The 15,247-nt window shown below is 40.0% G+C and overlaps 2 protein-coding genes across 2 annotated transcripts in view; both read right to left on the bottom strand.

The window, feature by feature from the left end:
* LOC310924720 (syntaxin-1A-like) overlaps nt 1–8,246 on the bottom strand; it is a gene marked incomplete at both ends in the record, with an annotated part of 58,684 nt that extends 50,438 nt beyond the window's left edge. The window contains one exon of the mRNA XM_083886533.1: nt 8,217–8,246. Coding sequence (XP_083742659.1) covers nt 8,217–8,246 — 30 coding nt within the window. The remainder of the gene's footprint in view (nt 1–8,216) is intronic.
* A 2,106-nt stretch (nt 8,247–10,352) lies between these two features.
* bud23 (BUD23 rRNA methyltransferase and ribosome maturation factor) lies at nt 10,353–14,466 on the bottom strand. Its single transcript, XM_083886612.1, has 12 exons — nt 14,299–14,466; nt 14,118–14,155; nt 13,447–13,542; nt 12,857–12,939; nt 12,669–12,765; nt 12,490–12,586; nt 12,360–12,410; nt 12,180–12,265; nt 11,872–11,917; nt 11,710–11,771; nt 10,897–10,986; nt 10,353–10,727 (listed from the first exon to the last, which is right to left on the bottom strand). Exons 1-12 carry the CDS (start codon nt 14,344–14,346, stop codon nt 10,673–10,675), a joined length of 849 nt encoding a protein of 282 aa, XP_083742738.1. The 5' UTR covers nt 14,347–14,466; the 3' UTR covers nt 10,353–10,672.
* Between the last annotated feature and the right edge of the window lie 781 nt (nt 14,467–15,247).

The raw sequence follows: 15,247 nt of genomic DNA, 5'->3' as shown, positions 1-15,247 counted from the left end.
ACTGGCCATGTGCCCTCAAGCCATTAAGGCTGTAGTTACTAAACCTCTTCTTTAAAATAAGGAAAAATAAAAATAAACCCAGATATAGCAAATGACCTATATATCCCAGAAAAGGCAGTTGCAAATTAGTTAATTAGTAAATGACATGTTAACACATTAGTCTGACTAAAATCAAGCTAAAATCAAGCTAGTCTTAGTCGGACTAAGATACCTGATTCATAGACCGCTTACCCCCTGCATGTATACGCTTAGTCGGACTGGAGTTGGACTTGGTGTTCTGCACATGCACCAGCATTTTCTCCCCGGTCTTTGACTTGAAAGTAGAAGGAGACGACGTATAAACTGCGGACAACACAGCAACCACAAGAGCCACGATCGATCTTATTTGCATCACGCACAACATGTACAGCAGGTACGAAACATACAGAACCACAGCACGATCCATCTCACCGTCCATCACGCCGTTCGCAGTTTCGCAGAAAAATGCATTAAATAACGTAATGGCTTATAGAGAGAAATCAGACATACATGGCCAATAAATCAGACTTGGCAAGTTGTCCAATTGCCTGTCTTAGTGGGACTATGGCCTTAGCTCAATTAAACGTGACATTAAGAGTGAGGCTTTTACTATTAATACTGGTAGCAGCAGTAGAATTGCCATCATTATTGTTGCATTATGATTAAAATTGATATCAGGATAGTTCTTGCTCCAATTCATGCTACTATTATACTATAATAATATTTGGACTGTCTTTAAAGTCAGTTAAACAAAACTTGACTTGATTCATCTGCATGTATGCATCCACAGTTGGTCTGTGAGCGTTGAGCACTGTCGGCGTCTCGCAGCTTTAAATTAACTTCAATGACAGATCACAGGCAGGGAAAAGAGATGTGCTGTCACTGCTCATACCGTGGCTTTGTCCACCTCCAGCCGCCTCTCTCCTTCTCGCACTATGGGATATATTCACAGCTCTTCACTCGGTAACTCGCCGACTATGAAGGATTATGACAGCAGCAGTGCGCCACTAACCCAATTACAATGCAGATATGAGAGCGAACGTAACAGAGAGCGAGAGGAATGTCAAGGAATGATGGGGAAAACGAATCATGGCAGCGGAGATGAAAGAGCAGTATGATGGGTTATCAAAGCTGGGGGGGGGGTCTCACTAAAGATGACTTTCTTCGTCTCATGAGTATTTTCTTCATTCATTTGTGGCGTTAAGTGGGATATCAGTTCTCTGCAAGACAAAGGGTGAATTCCAATTCTTTGGTTAACCCTAAATCTTAACCCTCAATCTCAAAAATGCGCTCCCGCTAGTGCAAGTGCTGTCCCGATTCTCAGATAAATTAAGTTGAGGGGCAAGTTTAAGGGCTGTATCGCCCTCAATATTGAGATTTTCCGAGACCACCCTTGGGAGCAAGGGCTACCCAGAATGCATTGTGTGTTTTGACATAACAAAGATGGCGCCGAAAGCAGCAAAACGAGTACGCTACAAATTAAGTATTTTCTTTGTTGATAGGGATAAAAAAATTATAAAAACCATTGAATTATCTTAGTTAGGGGCCCATTAGGGGCGTAACATAACAAAAAAATTTTCCGATCTTTTGTCAATAGCCGGCCGGTGCGGACAAGCGATCGTTTACTTTTCAATAAACCGTGGTGTGTGGTAACTGTCAGCTGAATATGTCCGTGGTTGTGGTATTTGTATGAGTATCATCTTATAACTAACTGATAGGTTATTAAGGTATTATTTTTTTTTCCAACCTAATAACTTGACTGACAAACGGATCGTAATAAATATTTGTGACGTAAATGTGTTCTTCTTCTTCTTTTTTGGAGTTGACAGACTGGACGCAGCTTTGGCGTTATTCTGCCCCCCACAGTCTGAAGACGTACCTGCATTTAAGGGGTGTCCCATTTCTAAGTGACAAAATAACCCTCAACACTTGGTTTTGAGAGCCAGTTAAGATTAAGGGTTGAGCTTGAGGGTTAAGATAGGAATTGGAATTGGCCCAAATAGTCCCATTTGAGAGACTGGAAGAGAAAGGTTTTGCATTTCTTTCCTTGACATAAATGCCATAAACATTGACATTGCAATATAGAGAAAACAAAACATTTTAAATAGACTGATCATGAAACACAGATGATGATGATTGGAGTCACACATCAGACAATATTGACTTATATAAAACTGTTAAGTTTAAAGGGCTGGTTGGTTACTTTTGGCGCCTCACACCGGTGTGATTTAACTTTATTATTGGACAAGATTAACAGAGATACTTAGGGCCTAACACAGTCAATGACGGTTCAATTGGTCGTAAATTAGTTTTAAAGCCCTTTATCTCCTACAAGAGCCTGTGATAAAAGGCATCACCTGTGCTGCTGCTGCTGCTGCTGCTGCTGAATCCTGCCAGCCATTATCAGATGATGGGAAAAGGGAGGTCGGCAGATCGCAAATTTAATTTTAGCAGTGTCAACAAAGACGACCTGAAGCTAATTCTCCAACAAAAGATAGGGCAGCTTTGATTACAGAGTCCTCTTTATTGATTATTAGGAACACAATAAGCTTTGGAACCATCCCTCTATGAGAAGTAAATGAGATTAAAAAATACAACAATTTTATTTTTTCCTTTGGTAATCTCACAGTAGGAATTATCACCTTCAAATGATGACGAGGACTTATTTCATGCTTTGCTTGGTCTGGATGAAGAAGCTGCATAACGCTTCCATACACACGCCTCATATAGAACTATCAGCAGCAAACAGATATTGAATATATTATAATTGTCACCTCATTTGCAAAGACAGACAAGTCCCCAGTGAGTCACTCGATCAGTCACACTCATTTCATGGTTCATTAACGCAATTACGCAGCCTCTATGTGTGGATGAATAGCGTCTTAGTGCGCTAGAACGTGGTTTAGCAGTATGTGCTGTATGTTTGCATCTTTCTCATGGTTTCTTGGGACAATACAGGACCGTGGCAATTCATTTTTTACTGCAAACCACCTCCTCCACCAATGATACCAAGGCTCAACGGGTGGATCAGGACCAGTGGAGAGTTTACAGAGGCCTGAAGCTTTGAACAAGGACAAACAAGACCTCTGACCGTGTAGGATCAAGTTCAGTTCAACTGTGAGCAAAATGGCTCTTTATTACCGCTGGCGTCGTCAAAGACACGCACAACCGCTGAGGCGATGTGTCACATCCATCCTATTCATTAATGTGTCACTCTAATGCCAAGCAGGTAGTGACAATAACCCTGCCACACACACACACACACAGGTTTATGCAGCTATTCTCCTAAGGACACACTGAGTTCTATTCATTTGGACAGCTTATATCAGGGGCCTCAAACTCAAAATGACCTAGGGGCCAGTGAACTTGGTTAGGAAGGGGCCATCAAGTGAAAACATTCCAAATGTTTGTGAAAAAATTAATACTTTAGTGATAAGAAAATATAATTATATCTTGATAATCCATCATGATGTTGCATTTTTATTTTTTTTTTACAATATATAGTTCACAAAAAACTAATTTATGATGCAAAATGAATATGAAAACAAAAACAGAATAAAACATTAAATCAAAATTACATGTAGCCTTGTAGAATTTAATGAAATATATTCTATTCTTCTATACATTTAATATTGTGATAAAAATATTGTTTACTATTGGTCAGTATGGGCCAGTTTTCATTATAGTTTTAAAATAAGTTTAGGGCCAGAAGATACCAACTAAGGGGCCTCATGTGGCCCACATGCCACAGCTTTGAGACCCCTGGCCTAAATAAAGCCTTAACCATAACCATAACCACTTGTGCTGCTTTTCTACTACATGGTCCTGGCACGACTCTACCTGCCTCGGCTTTTCCATTAACGATAGTACCTGGTACTTTTCTTTATTAACTCCTCTGGCGAGGTTCCGAGCAAGCTGAGCCGATACTTACTGCGTAACAACGTCAGACTGCCTGCCACTGATTGGTCAGAGTGCCGTCACTCAATCATAATCGAACAATGCCGAACTGCAGATCAATTAAAAATCTTAAAAACATGTGTTGTTCTCCAGCATTTAGCATGGAAACGCCTAAAATCTCAACATTTAACAGAGGAGACCGAGTGGCATCGCAACCCCTGCCACTGTATTTGTATTTGTTTGTGCTCTGATCATGGAGGTGCTGAACAAATCTTTTTAATGAACTGATTCAAAGGATTCAGTGAAAACAACTGCTTTACAAGTCACTAGTTGTGTCGCTGCAGTTTCACGCAGCCATGCTGTGAAGACCCCGCCCACGTTGAGGAGGTACCATATTGTCATTGCTGTGCCGAGCCTAACATTAACATAGCCACAATTAAAGTTCCTCAGTTCCTCAGAAATGAGGTTCTACTTCATTAGGACCAGGGTTTGGTCTCCATGGGGAATACTGGTCAGTGATTATGCCATAAAAGGACCTAAAGAAGTAATAAATACACGTACGTACGCACATCTGCCAGAACTGATACTGACACTGAGCAACAACGCTGCACAGAGACGACAGGTGCGAGAAAAGAGAGGAAGAGATGTAGGGGAGGACAGGACCCACCTGATAAATCATTGATATGAAAAGAGCAAAGAGCAATAATGGAGGGACTGGCCATTAGAGACATGATCAAAGACAAAAAGGCTGTTATTAAAGAGACAGAGGCAGATATAGTTAATCAAATGGCCAGACAGAAGAGAAACAAAGCTGATAAAACATCACGAGGAGGCGTGAAGGTGAAATGACCCGTTACAGGTGCAGCATTCATGGTACGTGTCTAAATAAATAAGCCCCTGTCACAAAATGATAGACCCATTTGATTGATAACAGTCCTTGTGGGCGTGTGAGAGCTGTAATAACCTCATCATTACATTTCCCCATTGGTTTCAGTAGCTCGAAGAAGGCCGACAAACGCATCACATCTGCGCCATCTGTCACCAAGTCACAGCTGGGCCGACTGGGAGCGACGGGACGAGGTGAGTGGAGGGGAGAAGCCGTTTGCTCATTTTAGTTATTGAGAGTGGCAGCTTTAGGCAGCGGGCTAATGAGTTATTGGAAGAGCAGCGTTTGTGAGCAGGTGTTGAGCTCATAAAGTAGTCTTATGTGCATATGGGCAATGTTGGAGCAGAAGCTGCTTGCTCACATATGAGCAAAACTCAATTTCCTGCCAAATCTACACAGGCACATGGGTGAGTAAACTTACAGTGAGACTACAAAAAAGCATGGAAAGACACAGCAGTAACGGCCCAATCAGCAAAGCTCAGTTCAGTCCTTTATGCCGCTCACGTAGCATACATGACGATGAATGCTTATGTAATGTTTGCTTAACGTTTGTCTTTGCTCCATGTATGGCCCCAAACCACATCACCTGCCTGCTATAATTTGTGCTGCAGTAAACAGTCGGGATGCAGCTTATTGAGGAAAGTAAATGTAATAGGTGAACCTTAATAGGTTTTTAATGATAACCTCGAGAACAATCTCAATTTCTGCTCACTTTTTCAAAACCTGTGGGGAACAGAATACATTAGAGCTGCCACTAACAGCCATTCATTCCCATTAATTAGTTGTTTGGTGATGATGATGATGTTGTTCAAAAAATTCATTGTTTTTGTCAACAAAACAATTTCGTTTTATTGATTTCATTATGCTATGGAGCAACAAAACTAGAAAAGATTCACATTTAAGAAGCAGAAATAAGGAAGCTTGTTTTAATATAGTCTGATATTAATTTAGCAATCAATGAATAATAATTGCAGGCCTAGAAATACATCTTACAGGAACATTTTTTATTGAAATTGTTCATCTTTTGTCCTTTGTTTCAATCATACTGCTGATCTTGCATTTATTATTATTAATTATTTCATTTTTTCCCAATCTTACGACTGTAATTATAATTGCACTGCTTTGAGTTTGGCCCTTTACAAAAAGAGCCCACTATCCCTTACAAGGCACGAGCACAATCTGTTTCCCTGGCAACAACAGGTAGCCAAAACCGGAAATGCACAAATCTCTTTTAAAACTATTAAAACTGTATGTACGGTGTGGAAAGAAAGTGGAGAACCAACTCAGCAACAACACAGCCTGTTACTGCCAATAATGTATTAAATCATATTCGTGCAAAAGTGTGACTTAATGACAATATTTCCATAAAACCAGACAGCTAAGAGTGTGGAAGCAGCAAAACATGCAAGAGGAGGAGAAAACTACATGTGGCTTTACCAACTACTGATGATCTGTTGTACTATGCTTTTTAACTGAGCTAAGGTTTTGGTTAATGACAAATTCTCAGCAATGTCTTTTGCACAAGGTTCAGTATCTCCAAATCACAAAACTTACTTATACTAGCCTTATTTTACTTACTTACGTAAATTAATTGACTCCCCTTTTGCATTCCTCCAATAGACAGAGAGTCTGCCATTCCAGGCGGTGTTTTCACACCTCTTTGTCTACTGTAGGTATCGGGGAGCCAACTCCATGCGGATGTTCCATGAGCTGCATCGAAATGAAACTACATGGAAAAAAAACAACAACAATAATCCAGCACTGAAATAACACGTCTGCTAACCCGCAATTTATTTCACTTTCATTTTGGTCTTGATTGACTGAATAATGGTCTGACTGGAGTCACTCCAGCTGCCATTTCTTAAATAGGAACAATATAATCAGAAAAAAATCAGCAGACTGAACTGTTATTTATGTCAAGCCCAAACTGTTTGGCTGAATATTAGTTGAGGTTTCTCAATGGAGCTGACGAGAAAGCTTCAGCCTTTGCTCCATCTCTCTTGACAACTGCATCCTTCCACCACTGCCAGGAGGCAGCACGGCTGGCTGGAGACATGCCTCTGCTGAGCACACACACACACACAATTGGCAGAGCTCCCTTGAATCCAATTCATAGCAAGATTTTCACTGAAAACTGAGGAATCGCAAAAAGTCTGTCCTCGGTTTCACCGCCGATCATTAGGAAAACGAAATGGAAAACTACACTCATTCTCATTGTAAGGACACTCAAACCGTCACAGGGGCAAGATCCAAATATTTTCATGGTAACAGACCATACGATTACAATAAACCTCCTGCTCACACCCCAAACTCACACAACAAACTGAAACACAGTTGTTAGAAAGGTGCTGAGTGTTAATCGTTAAAGAATCATTTATGTAGATTTAACAGGTGGAATGGATGAGCTGGGAGGTTTGCAAGGTTTGCGCAGGTCTCAAGTGGCAACTGGTTGTGAGTGACGTCACCCACGGGACTCTGCTCTATGATTTTGAAGCCTCGACATTTGCAATTTTTGACCAGCAACCACGCTGAGTTTTTGCAACTGGAAAATTCACAGACGTCACCTGCAACCAGGCACCTATTGGACGACACCAGCTGCTAATCACGACACTCATGTCCACTTACATGTGTCATAGTTTATTGTCTATCCTTTATAAATATATATATGTATATATATATATATATATATATACACACACACTCACACACATACGTAGTGGAACACTGCATTGATTTCCATTCATTTGGACAGCCTGAACAAATCATCATCTCTAACCAAAACCATAACCAGTTAATGCCCAAGCCTAACCTTAAACTATCCACAATTCAAATCTTAACATTTAAACTGAAGCAGTCCCTCAGAAATGAGGTACTGCCTCATTAGAACCAGGTCTCCATGAGAACGACTGGCAGAAAAGGTCCTAAAGAGGACACAAATACAAGAACACACACACACGCACGCATGCATGCAAAGTATTTCCACAAAAACTACACTTTTATGATCTTAACTTTTGTCTGGATCACTTCAATTGTGAAAAAATTACGCACACACATAGAACATTAACACTAAATATACAGTGAAAACAACCTTGAAAAATGAAGTAGAAAAAAATTGTCAGCATGAAAAAAAAAAAGCCTATAAATTGCTGCACTAACAAAAGGGTTTTTGATGAGCAGACTGAGCAGAAAATGACTTTTACTTTGAGCAAACACGAAGTCAGACAGCAGCCTGGTGTCTGTACGCTCAATAAATCAAGGCAGCGGTGATAAAACAGTGAATGTGAGCCTCCCTCCATCTTCACACACACACACACACACACACACACACACTCACTCACTCACAACTGTTGCTTCTCTCACACACACACGCGCACACAGTGACTATTTAAACACAAACCAACAGCAGCTTACGTACGTGTTTAAGTTCTTGCATTCGGTCCTTCATGGCTCCTGTTGTTCCTCTCTCGCTGCCTCAGTTTCAGTGTGATGATGAAGATGATGATAGTGTGAGCCGGAGATCGACTGGAACCGACCGAGGCGAGGAAGAGCGAGTGTCGGCGGAGAGAGACGATCTCCTCTCTCTCTGTGTGTGTGTGTGTGTGTGTGTGTGTGTGTGTGTGCTTCTGTCTTCGGTGAGAAACACTGCTGCTGCCGCCTGAAGGAGGACGGTGGTGATGGTGATGGTGATGATGATGAAGGTGGGACCAGAACACTGTGACGCGCAACAAAAAGGTGAAGCGAGGCCTTCCACCGTTAACCCCTCACCCTCCTCCTCCCTCCTCCCTCCAACTTCCTCCTCAATCTGCGCTAATTAAGCCCGTGTTTGTTGTTGTTTGTTTTCCTAAAAGGAACGAGCCTCTTTGGGAAGTTAGCTCGCCAGCCTCGTCACTGTCTCCTCTCAGACACGCTGGTGGGTAAAGTTAACGCCTCCTCCCACAGTCACGGTGGCTCTTCTGAGCGTTTGTTTTAAAATGAATGGTGGTTAGGTTTGAGTGAGCAGGTTCACAGATAACGCCCAGGTGGTTTGTGTGTGCGTGTGTGTGTGTGAGTGAGACGAGAGGCACACAGCGCCCTCTGTCGGAAACACCAGGTGCTCACACCTTCACAGACTTTTTGACGCGCGTTCACAGTCAGTGAATTCTTGTGTTGGATCAGTGGCGTTCACAGTTACTTCAGGGGGCAGAAGCTGAAGTCATAATAAGGGGCACCCTTATCAAAATTTATTTTGAAAGATGTACACTCACGAATAATTTAATACGTTTAATTAAATTACAGTATAAAAATGAGTCTGGTAGAAATTAGAGCCAAAACAATTAATCAATTAAATAAACTAAAAAAAATAATCATCAACTATTTTGATAAACAATTAATTGGCTTGAAGATTTTTGGTTGTTTTAGCTTCTTAAATGTGGATATATTTCTATAATGATTTTTTAAATTTTTCTGGATCTGGATTGATCAGGAAAATAATCGTCAGATTAATCGATTATGAAAATAATTGTAAGTTGCAGCTCTAGTAGAAATTACAGTTCTTTTGACATGCTATGGGTCAGGTTTTAAGTTAGAGAAAGAAAAACTGTCCCATCCTGGTGATTGAGAACCACCAAAGACATTTATCTCGGCACGGCCCTGTTTATTGTTGTCCCATTGTGATATTGTCAAGTGTGTGAGGGAGCTCTGGGCTGTCTATTTTGACCGCATCATGGCCCCTTTGCTTACCTTTGTTATATTTGCAGACTTTGCAAGAAGGCAATTACCCACAGTTCATAGGGTGTGGGCAACAATCAGCGACCTGACAGCGACATAAAAAGAAGGCACAGAGAGTGAGCAACCAAAACAGATGTTGACTATGCAAGACAGGAAACCCAGAATGAAATCGAATTAATGTACACATATGGGGATAATTAAGATTATGAATCAAACATTTATATTTTGATCTCAGGTGGTACAGGGCCAATCTCTTCATCCACTCACTGTGAGCCAATCTCCTATGAATGAGCCACTCAAAGGAGGAGAGAAACTGCAAATAAAAAATGCATGAGAGTAATTATTAATTAGCAGGTGATTCAAGTCATAATAGGCAGGTTATGGGGGTAATAGAATTTCTAAATTATAATAATTTCATTAAGCATTATGTATATGGGAGATAACGATGCCACTGCTCCTCCTCTGGACTCGGTTTACAGCTTCACAACTTCATCTGTCGTGTGATTGGAGGGCTTATCCTTATGCATTAAAAATATGTATACCCTAATTCATCTTTTTATTAGTTTATTATGAACAAAATGCCAATTCCTAAAATGATGATGATGTTGTACGCTGTCAAAGGTGAAGGCCGCCCACAGGAAGTCATCCGATGCCAAGTCAACAGTCCACTCCTGGATTTCTCACACTCCATGTGCTTTAACATAGAAGTATTTATTGATTTAATTTCTACATACGGTGTCTCTCATTAATCCGTATTAACCTGGTGATCTGCCAAATTGTCTTTGGTTATCAAGAAATAAAACATTATTGGTTTCATTTTTATTGAGAAAACATTGCAGATAAATCCAACAAGCAGCCGATCAGAGGTGAGAACGACATTTCATAATCTATTAAATCTGTTTTGATTCTATGACAGTGGTGTTTCGTCATTAGTGGCCAGTACATGCATGCGTTTCCAGCCATTGTGATTCATTGAGAGTGCAGTCTTCGTCGGTCTCTTTTTAAATTAACTTTTTAATTTAAAAAACACTAACAGGCGTTCACTCTCTCCGGTCCACTTGCATTAAAGAGTCGAGTCCAAACACGCAGTGTCTCCAGAGGTGGCTGTGTGCAGGGTGGCACAGACACAGAGACCTAATGAGGGCCCAGCTGCATGAGTCAGAGCTAGAAATGAGGTCTTCTCTGACGTCCAGTGTATTTAGTGTCGGCTCGAACCTCCCTGTAGATCGACCATCACATGACAGAAAGAGAGAGGAGGCGAGTGTTACAAAACTGAAGCTGAACACAAGTGTGCCGTGTTATTTAAAGCATGAATATTTGAGCACATGATATAATCAAATATTCATTTCTTTATCCTGCAATGGTAGAATACAGTTACACAGACATACCGCCCCTGTCTTCTTCTCCTCTCCTTCTTTTCGAAGATCCAGTCTTTTCCCTTCTTCAAGGATTTACCCTTCATGTTTTTGAACCGAGACCTTCACAAAGACAAAGTGAAGCCGATGAGCTGATTTTAAAGTACTTATACTACTCTATGTGTGACCACGAGGAAAAGCACTAACGTCGCTATGTGAAAGGGAGGAAAAATTGCCCGACATGGTTTTTAGTCAGACAGTACAACGGCCCTTTTTAATTTCTCTTGGTCTATGGGCTTAATCGTGACAGGTACAACTAAACCTGCACTCATCAACTCCAGGACCTGCTCTTTTTCAGATGCCAAGAAAAAAAAGAAGATGTGTTTTTTTTTCAACTAAATAATCACAATAAATAAAAGCAGCTAATAATAATTTTCTTTCAAATGTAAATACACTCTCATAAAAGAAAAAAGAGCATTAAATCCTTCATATAGAGAAAATACAATAGTATCAACTTGAAGAATGATACTCAAAGGACAGCAGTTGTGTTGTTCTGACCAGGGCTATCATTATCTACACAATAATTATGTGGAGCTGCCTTAACAATGTTCATTTGAATCCATGAGGAAAAACACAAGAGTAACACAAACACTCAAGTTTTAGCCTCAGACTCCCTCTCATTACGATTAGTATTTCTGAATAATAATAAAAAAACAATGCAAATGCCAATGGTTTAATACATTCTTGTAATAATCTGGTTACTCTGATAAACAGGGTGTATTTTCTCAATGTAAATACACTATGTGTCTGCCTGCTGTGTGACTGTGTGTGTGTGTGTGTCTTTACCTTTGTCCTGAATATTGAACCTGGTTTGAAACATGTCTATCTGATGTTTCTGATCCCAAACCCTGAAATAAATGAGAGCAAGAGCACAGTTACCAAGGTTAATTAATTACCAAACGAAAAACCTCATTATCCCCCGCGACATTGAACGTCTTTGTTTCTTACTTTGGGTAGAACTCCTGTTACTCCAGCAAAAAGACACAAGAAGAACCTGGAAATACAGAAAGCGTGTGTGCGCGTTAATTTGTGCGTAATTGTGTGCGAGCGAGAAAGAGAGATCACTTTACATTTTAATTAAACGTGTAACAATTAATCACGCTGCTAATGTGACAAACGGTCTCTAATTAGTGTTGTGTTGCAACTACACTGACACTAATTTCAAGTCCACAGGCTATTAAGTAAGGATCAGTCACAGACAGCAGCAGCAGTACAGTGTGTCAAAATAAAAGCCCTGCTTTCTCACAGATACTGACTTTTTCGCCTTGCTGCTGTTGGGATAGTCGACCACCATGCCCCCCGTGAAACCTGCCCTCATGGCCTGCGACGTGATCAACTCAAGCTTTAGAGAAGAAAGAAGACAACCAAGGGTGAGTGTGATAGAAACAAACAAACAAACAAAAAACTACATCTAACCATCAACGGTGTGTTATCACCTGCTCTGAGTTCTCTGGATAAAGCTGAAAAATGGCACGTGATCCTCTGGACTGAAAGACAAACAGCAAAGGGACGTAAGTAAAGGTCATCATTGTGGTGTATCTACGACAACAGAAAAGATAAGCTTACCAGAGACGAGTAGAGAGTACTGAAAAAGGTAAAGAGTCTCTTTGGAGGACTGTGTGTCTTCTTGTCAGCGTTACAGAGCCACTGCAGGGCAGAAATACTGACAAGAGTCCAAAGTGTAAATAAAAACATATTCATTAGATTTCATTTTAACATACAGTAAGTATGCTTTTTAAATTTACCTGATGCAACCATCAAATGTGCCAGGACGAAAGGGCATCCCCTGACCCATGTCCCCCACTAAAAGGTCTCCTTCCACCTCCCTGTCCAGTGCAACGTCTGACACAGAAAAAAATATGCATTACTTGAAGCATACAAAACAAGTTGAGAGGAATTTGACAGAATCAAAGTGCAGGAGTGTCTGACTCACCCAACATTGCAGTGCTGATGTCAACTCCCACCCAGTAATGTCCCTCCTCTGAGAGGTAGTCTCCACTGAGACCAGAGCCACACCTGAGAGAAGACAGAGGACAAACTCAATCCCTCACGTCAAACACAAGATTACTCAATTTATGAATAACATATGACAGTATTGACATTAAGATGGAGTAATTCACAAACACCGGATACACTTTTATCATCACTTTCGACATAAAAAAAAACACTGCTTCTTTTCAGTGTCATTACAAAAAGACAATACCAAACTTCACGTTTGTCAAGTTGTTACCACTGAGGGACTATAATTTTATTTGTTGAGTTCTTTTTGCAACAATTAAATATATTAGAATTATCCCCTATGGAGGATAAAGCAATAGAAGATTCATGAGAGAAACAAAAGTATGCTTTAAAAAAAAGCTCTACACATTCAGTATGTTGAATGAGATTATCTGTGAATTAAAATAAGAATTCAATCATATTATAATACAGTCCTCAGCGACCCTCCGGTGGTAGGAGAAAGCGGTAGATAATGGATGGATGGATATAATACAGTCCATTTAAAAAATAGCCAGTGTCACTCACCCAACATCCAGCAGGAAGCACGGCTGTCCCTCTGGCAGGTTTAAAAGTTCCACAGCTCTCTCTGACATCTGGGTTTGGATCTCTATCATTCGAGAGCTGAAAAGCAACAAAATCATTTCACACGAGGCCCCTTACAGCTGTTTTTTTTTATGTTTATTCATTTTGCACTGTGGTAACTTGGTTCCATAAAGTAAGAAACACTCTCTGGTATCACTTGACTGTTAATTCAGGAACGTAGCACCACACACATGCGTTGTAAGCCCTACTTTTTTGTTTTTTAACATATATCTATCTATATACCCGTCACAGCTACATCAAATGTCCACAATCACACCTGCACAATATAGGTATAATATATCAATATCTGCCTAACTAGTCTTAACTAAAGTTTAGTAGGCGGAACTTTTGGTCTCACGGTAACCCAGACTCATTTTAGTGACGTACCACAGAAAAAGATTGAGAACCACTGTGTTAATTTAACTACAGAAGAGACTAAATGATCTCTACAGTTGGGCTAAAGGAAATATGTATACCACAGCATCGTTATCAGCAAAAAGTCCAATATCGTGCATCCCTATCCCTGGGGTGACTCATAAACAACAATATTAGCATGCTATACAATTTACTATCAGCGTGTATCACAGTCACACACACTGAGCACAGAAACTCACTTCTGCGAATACTTCTTTGCCTCCTCTTCGTTGTAAAACTGCGGACATTAGAGCACATAGTTACACACTGTTCAGTGACACTTGTTATCCTGCTTTTAAAATAGCAGTCAGATCCGTACTGAAGCAGTAGCTAATAAGCGTTAGCTTAGCAGCAACGTAAACACAACAGACCGAGACTCACCACATCAGGAGGAGCTGAGTGTTCGGGCCGTCGACAACTGGATGACATGATTTTCCTTGTGTGTTGCGACACCTAACGCTAAATAATTAATTTATATAATCAGTTTAAACCCAAGCTAAATGTTGTTGTGAGAGCAGATCACATCATAGAGCAGACGGTCTACACATGTGAGGCTTCTTCTTCGTCGGGTAGAATAAAGGCAAACCAATGTAAATACAACGTCGTGTCGCCACCCAGTGGTTCTCCAGGTCCATCGTCCTCTTCTTCTGTTGTTTTGTTTTGTTGGAGTGTTGACCAAAGTAATTACCTTACACACACACATGCAAAAAACACCATACAATTCGTGTATAAGAAAATACAATTCTGTTTTTCAACTCAGTTAACTTAAAAAAAAAAAAAAAAAAACTCCCAATCTCCTGATCTCTCTCCTCAATGTCTCTTGACAATAAAAAATAATGTGCTTGACTATTTCTTCTTAGTGACAGTGATCACATAGCCCTGAAGGATCCGTGTTTATATTTAATCTTATTCATCTGTATACTATAGAGGGTTTCTCAGAACTAACTTTTTTTTTTTAAATAAACAAGACCTAATGATTAATGTTCTGCTTATTTATAAGTCAACATTTAAAAAGACACCATCCACATTTCTGTGCTTTTATAATGAGATCAAACTCTGTATAACGTCCCTGAAATTCATTCAATGAAAATTTTTATGCAAGTTTATTTTAAAAAAAATTTAAATTCAGATTTCGTTATTATTATGTTGTTGTTCATGTTTCCAAATGTTTTTGTTGTACCTAACTGTCTCTTGTAGTGTCGTTTGTATTCTTGGTTTATCTCAAAATGTTCAAATGCCTTACAGTATTGTTAATTAAATGTTATAAAATAAAATAACTAACTAAATAAATAAGAATGTAAACGTCACATTTTTCCTGCAAATGATTTTG

The sequence above is a fragment of the Microchirus variegatus genome (assembly GCF_963457635.1).
Source record: "Microchirus variegatus genome assembly, chromosome: 3".
Lineage (NCBI taxonomy): Eukaryota > Metazoa > Chordata > Actinopteri > Pleuronectiformes > Soleidae > Microchirus > Microchirus variegatus.
The sequence above is the reverse complement of the archived record's forward strand: the minus strand, read 5'-3'. Positions and strand labels throughout refer to the sequence as shown.

What these genes read in the sequence shown, in the direction of transcription:
- bud23 (XM_083886612.1), bottom strand. Translation starts at nt 14,346, where the DNA reads ATGTCATCCAGTTGTCGACGGCCCGAACACTCAGCTCCTCCTGATGTG. An exon ending in ACTCAGCTCCTCCTGATGTG is followed by an intron (nt 14,156 to 14,298) that starts GTGAGTCTCGGT and finishes TAATGTCCGCAG; the next exon opens with TTTTACAACGAAGAGGAGGC. An exon ending in GTACTCTCTACTCGTCTCTG is followed by an intron (nt 12,411 to 12,489) that starts GTAAGCTTATCT and finishes TTTGTCTTTCAG; the next exon opens with TCCAGAGGATCACGTGCCAT.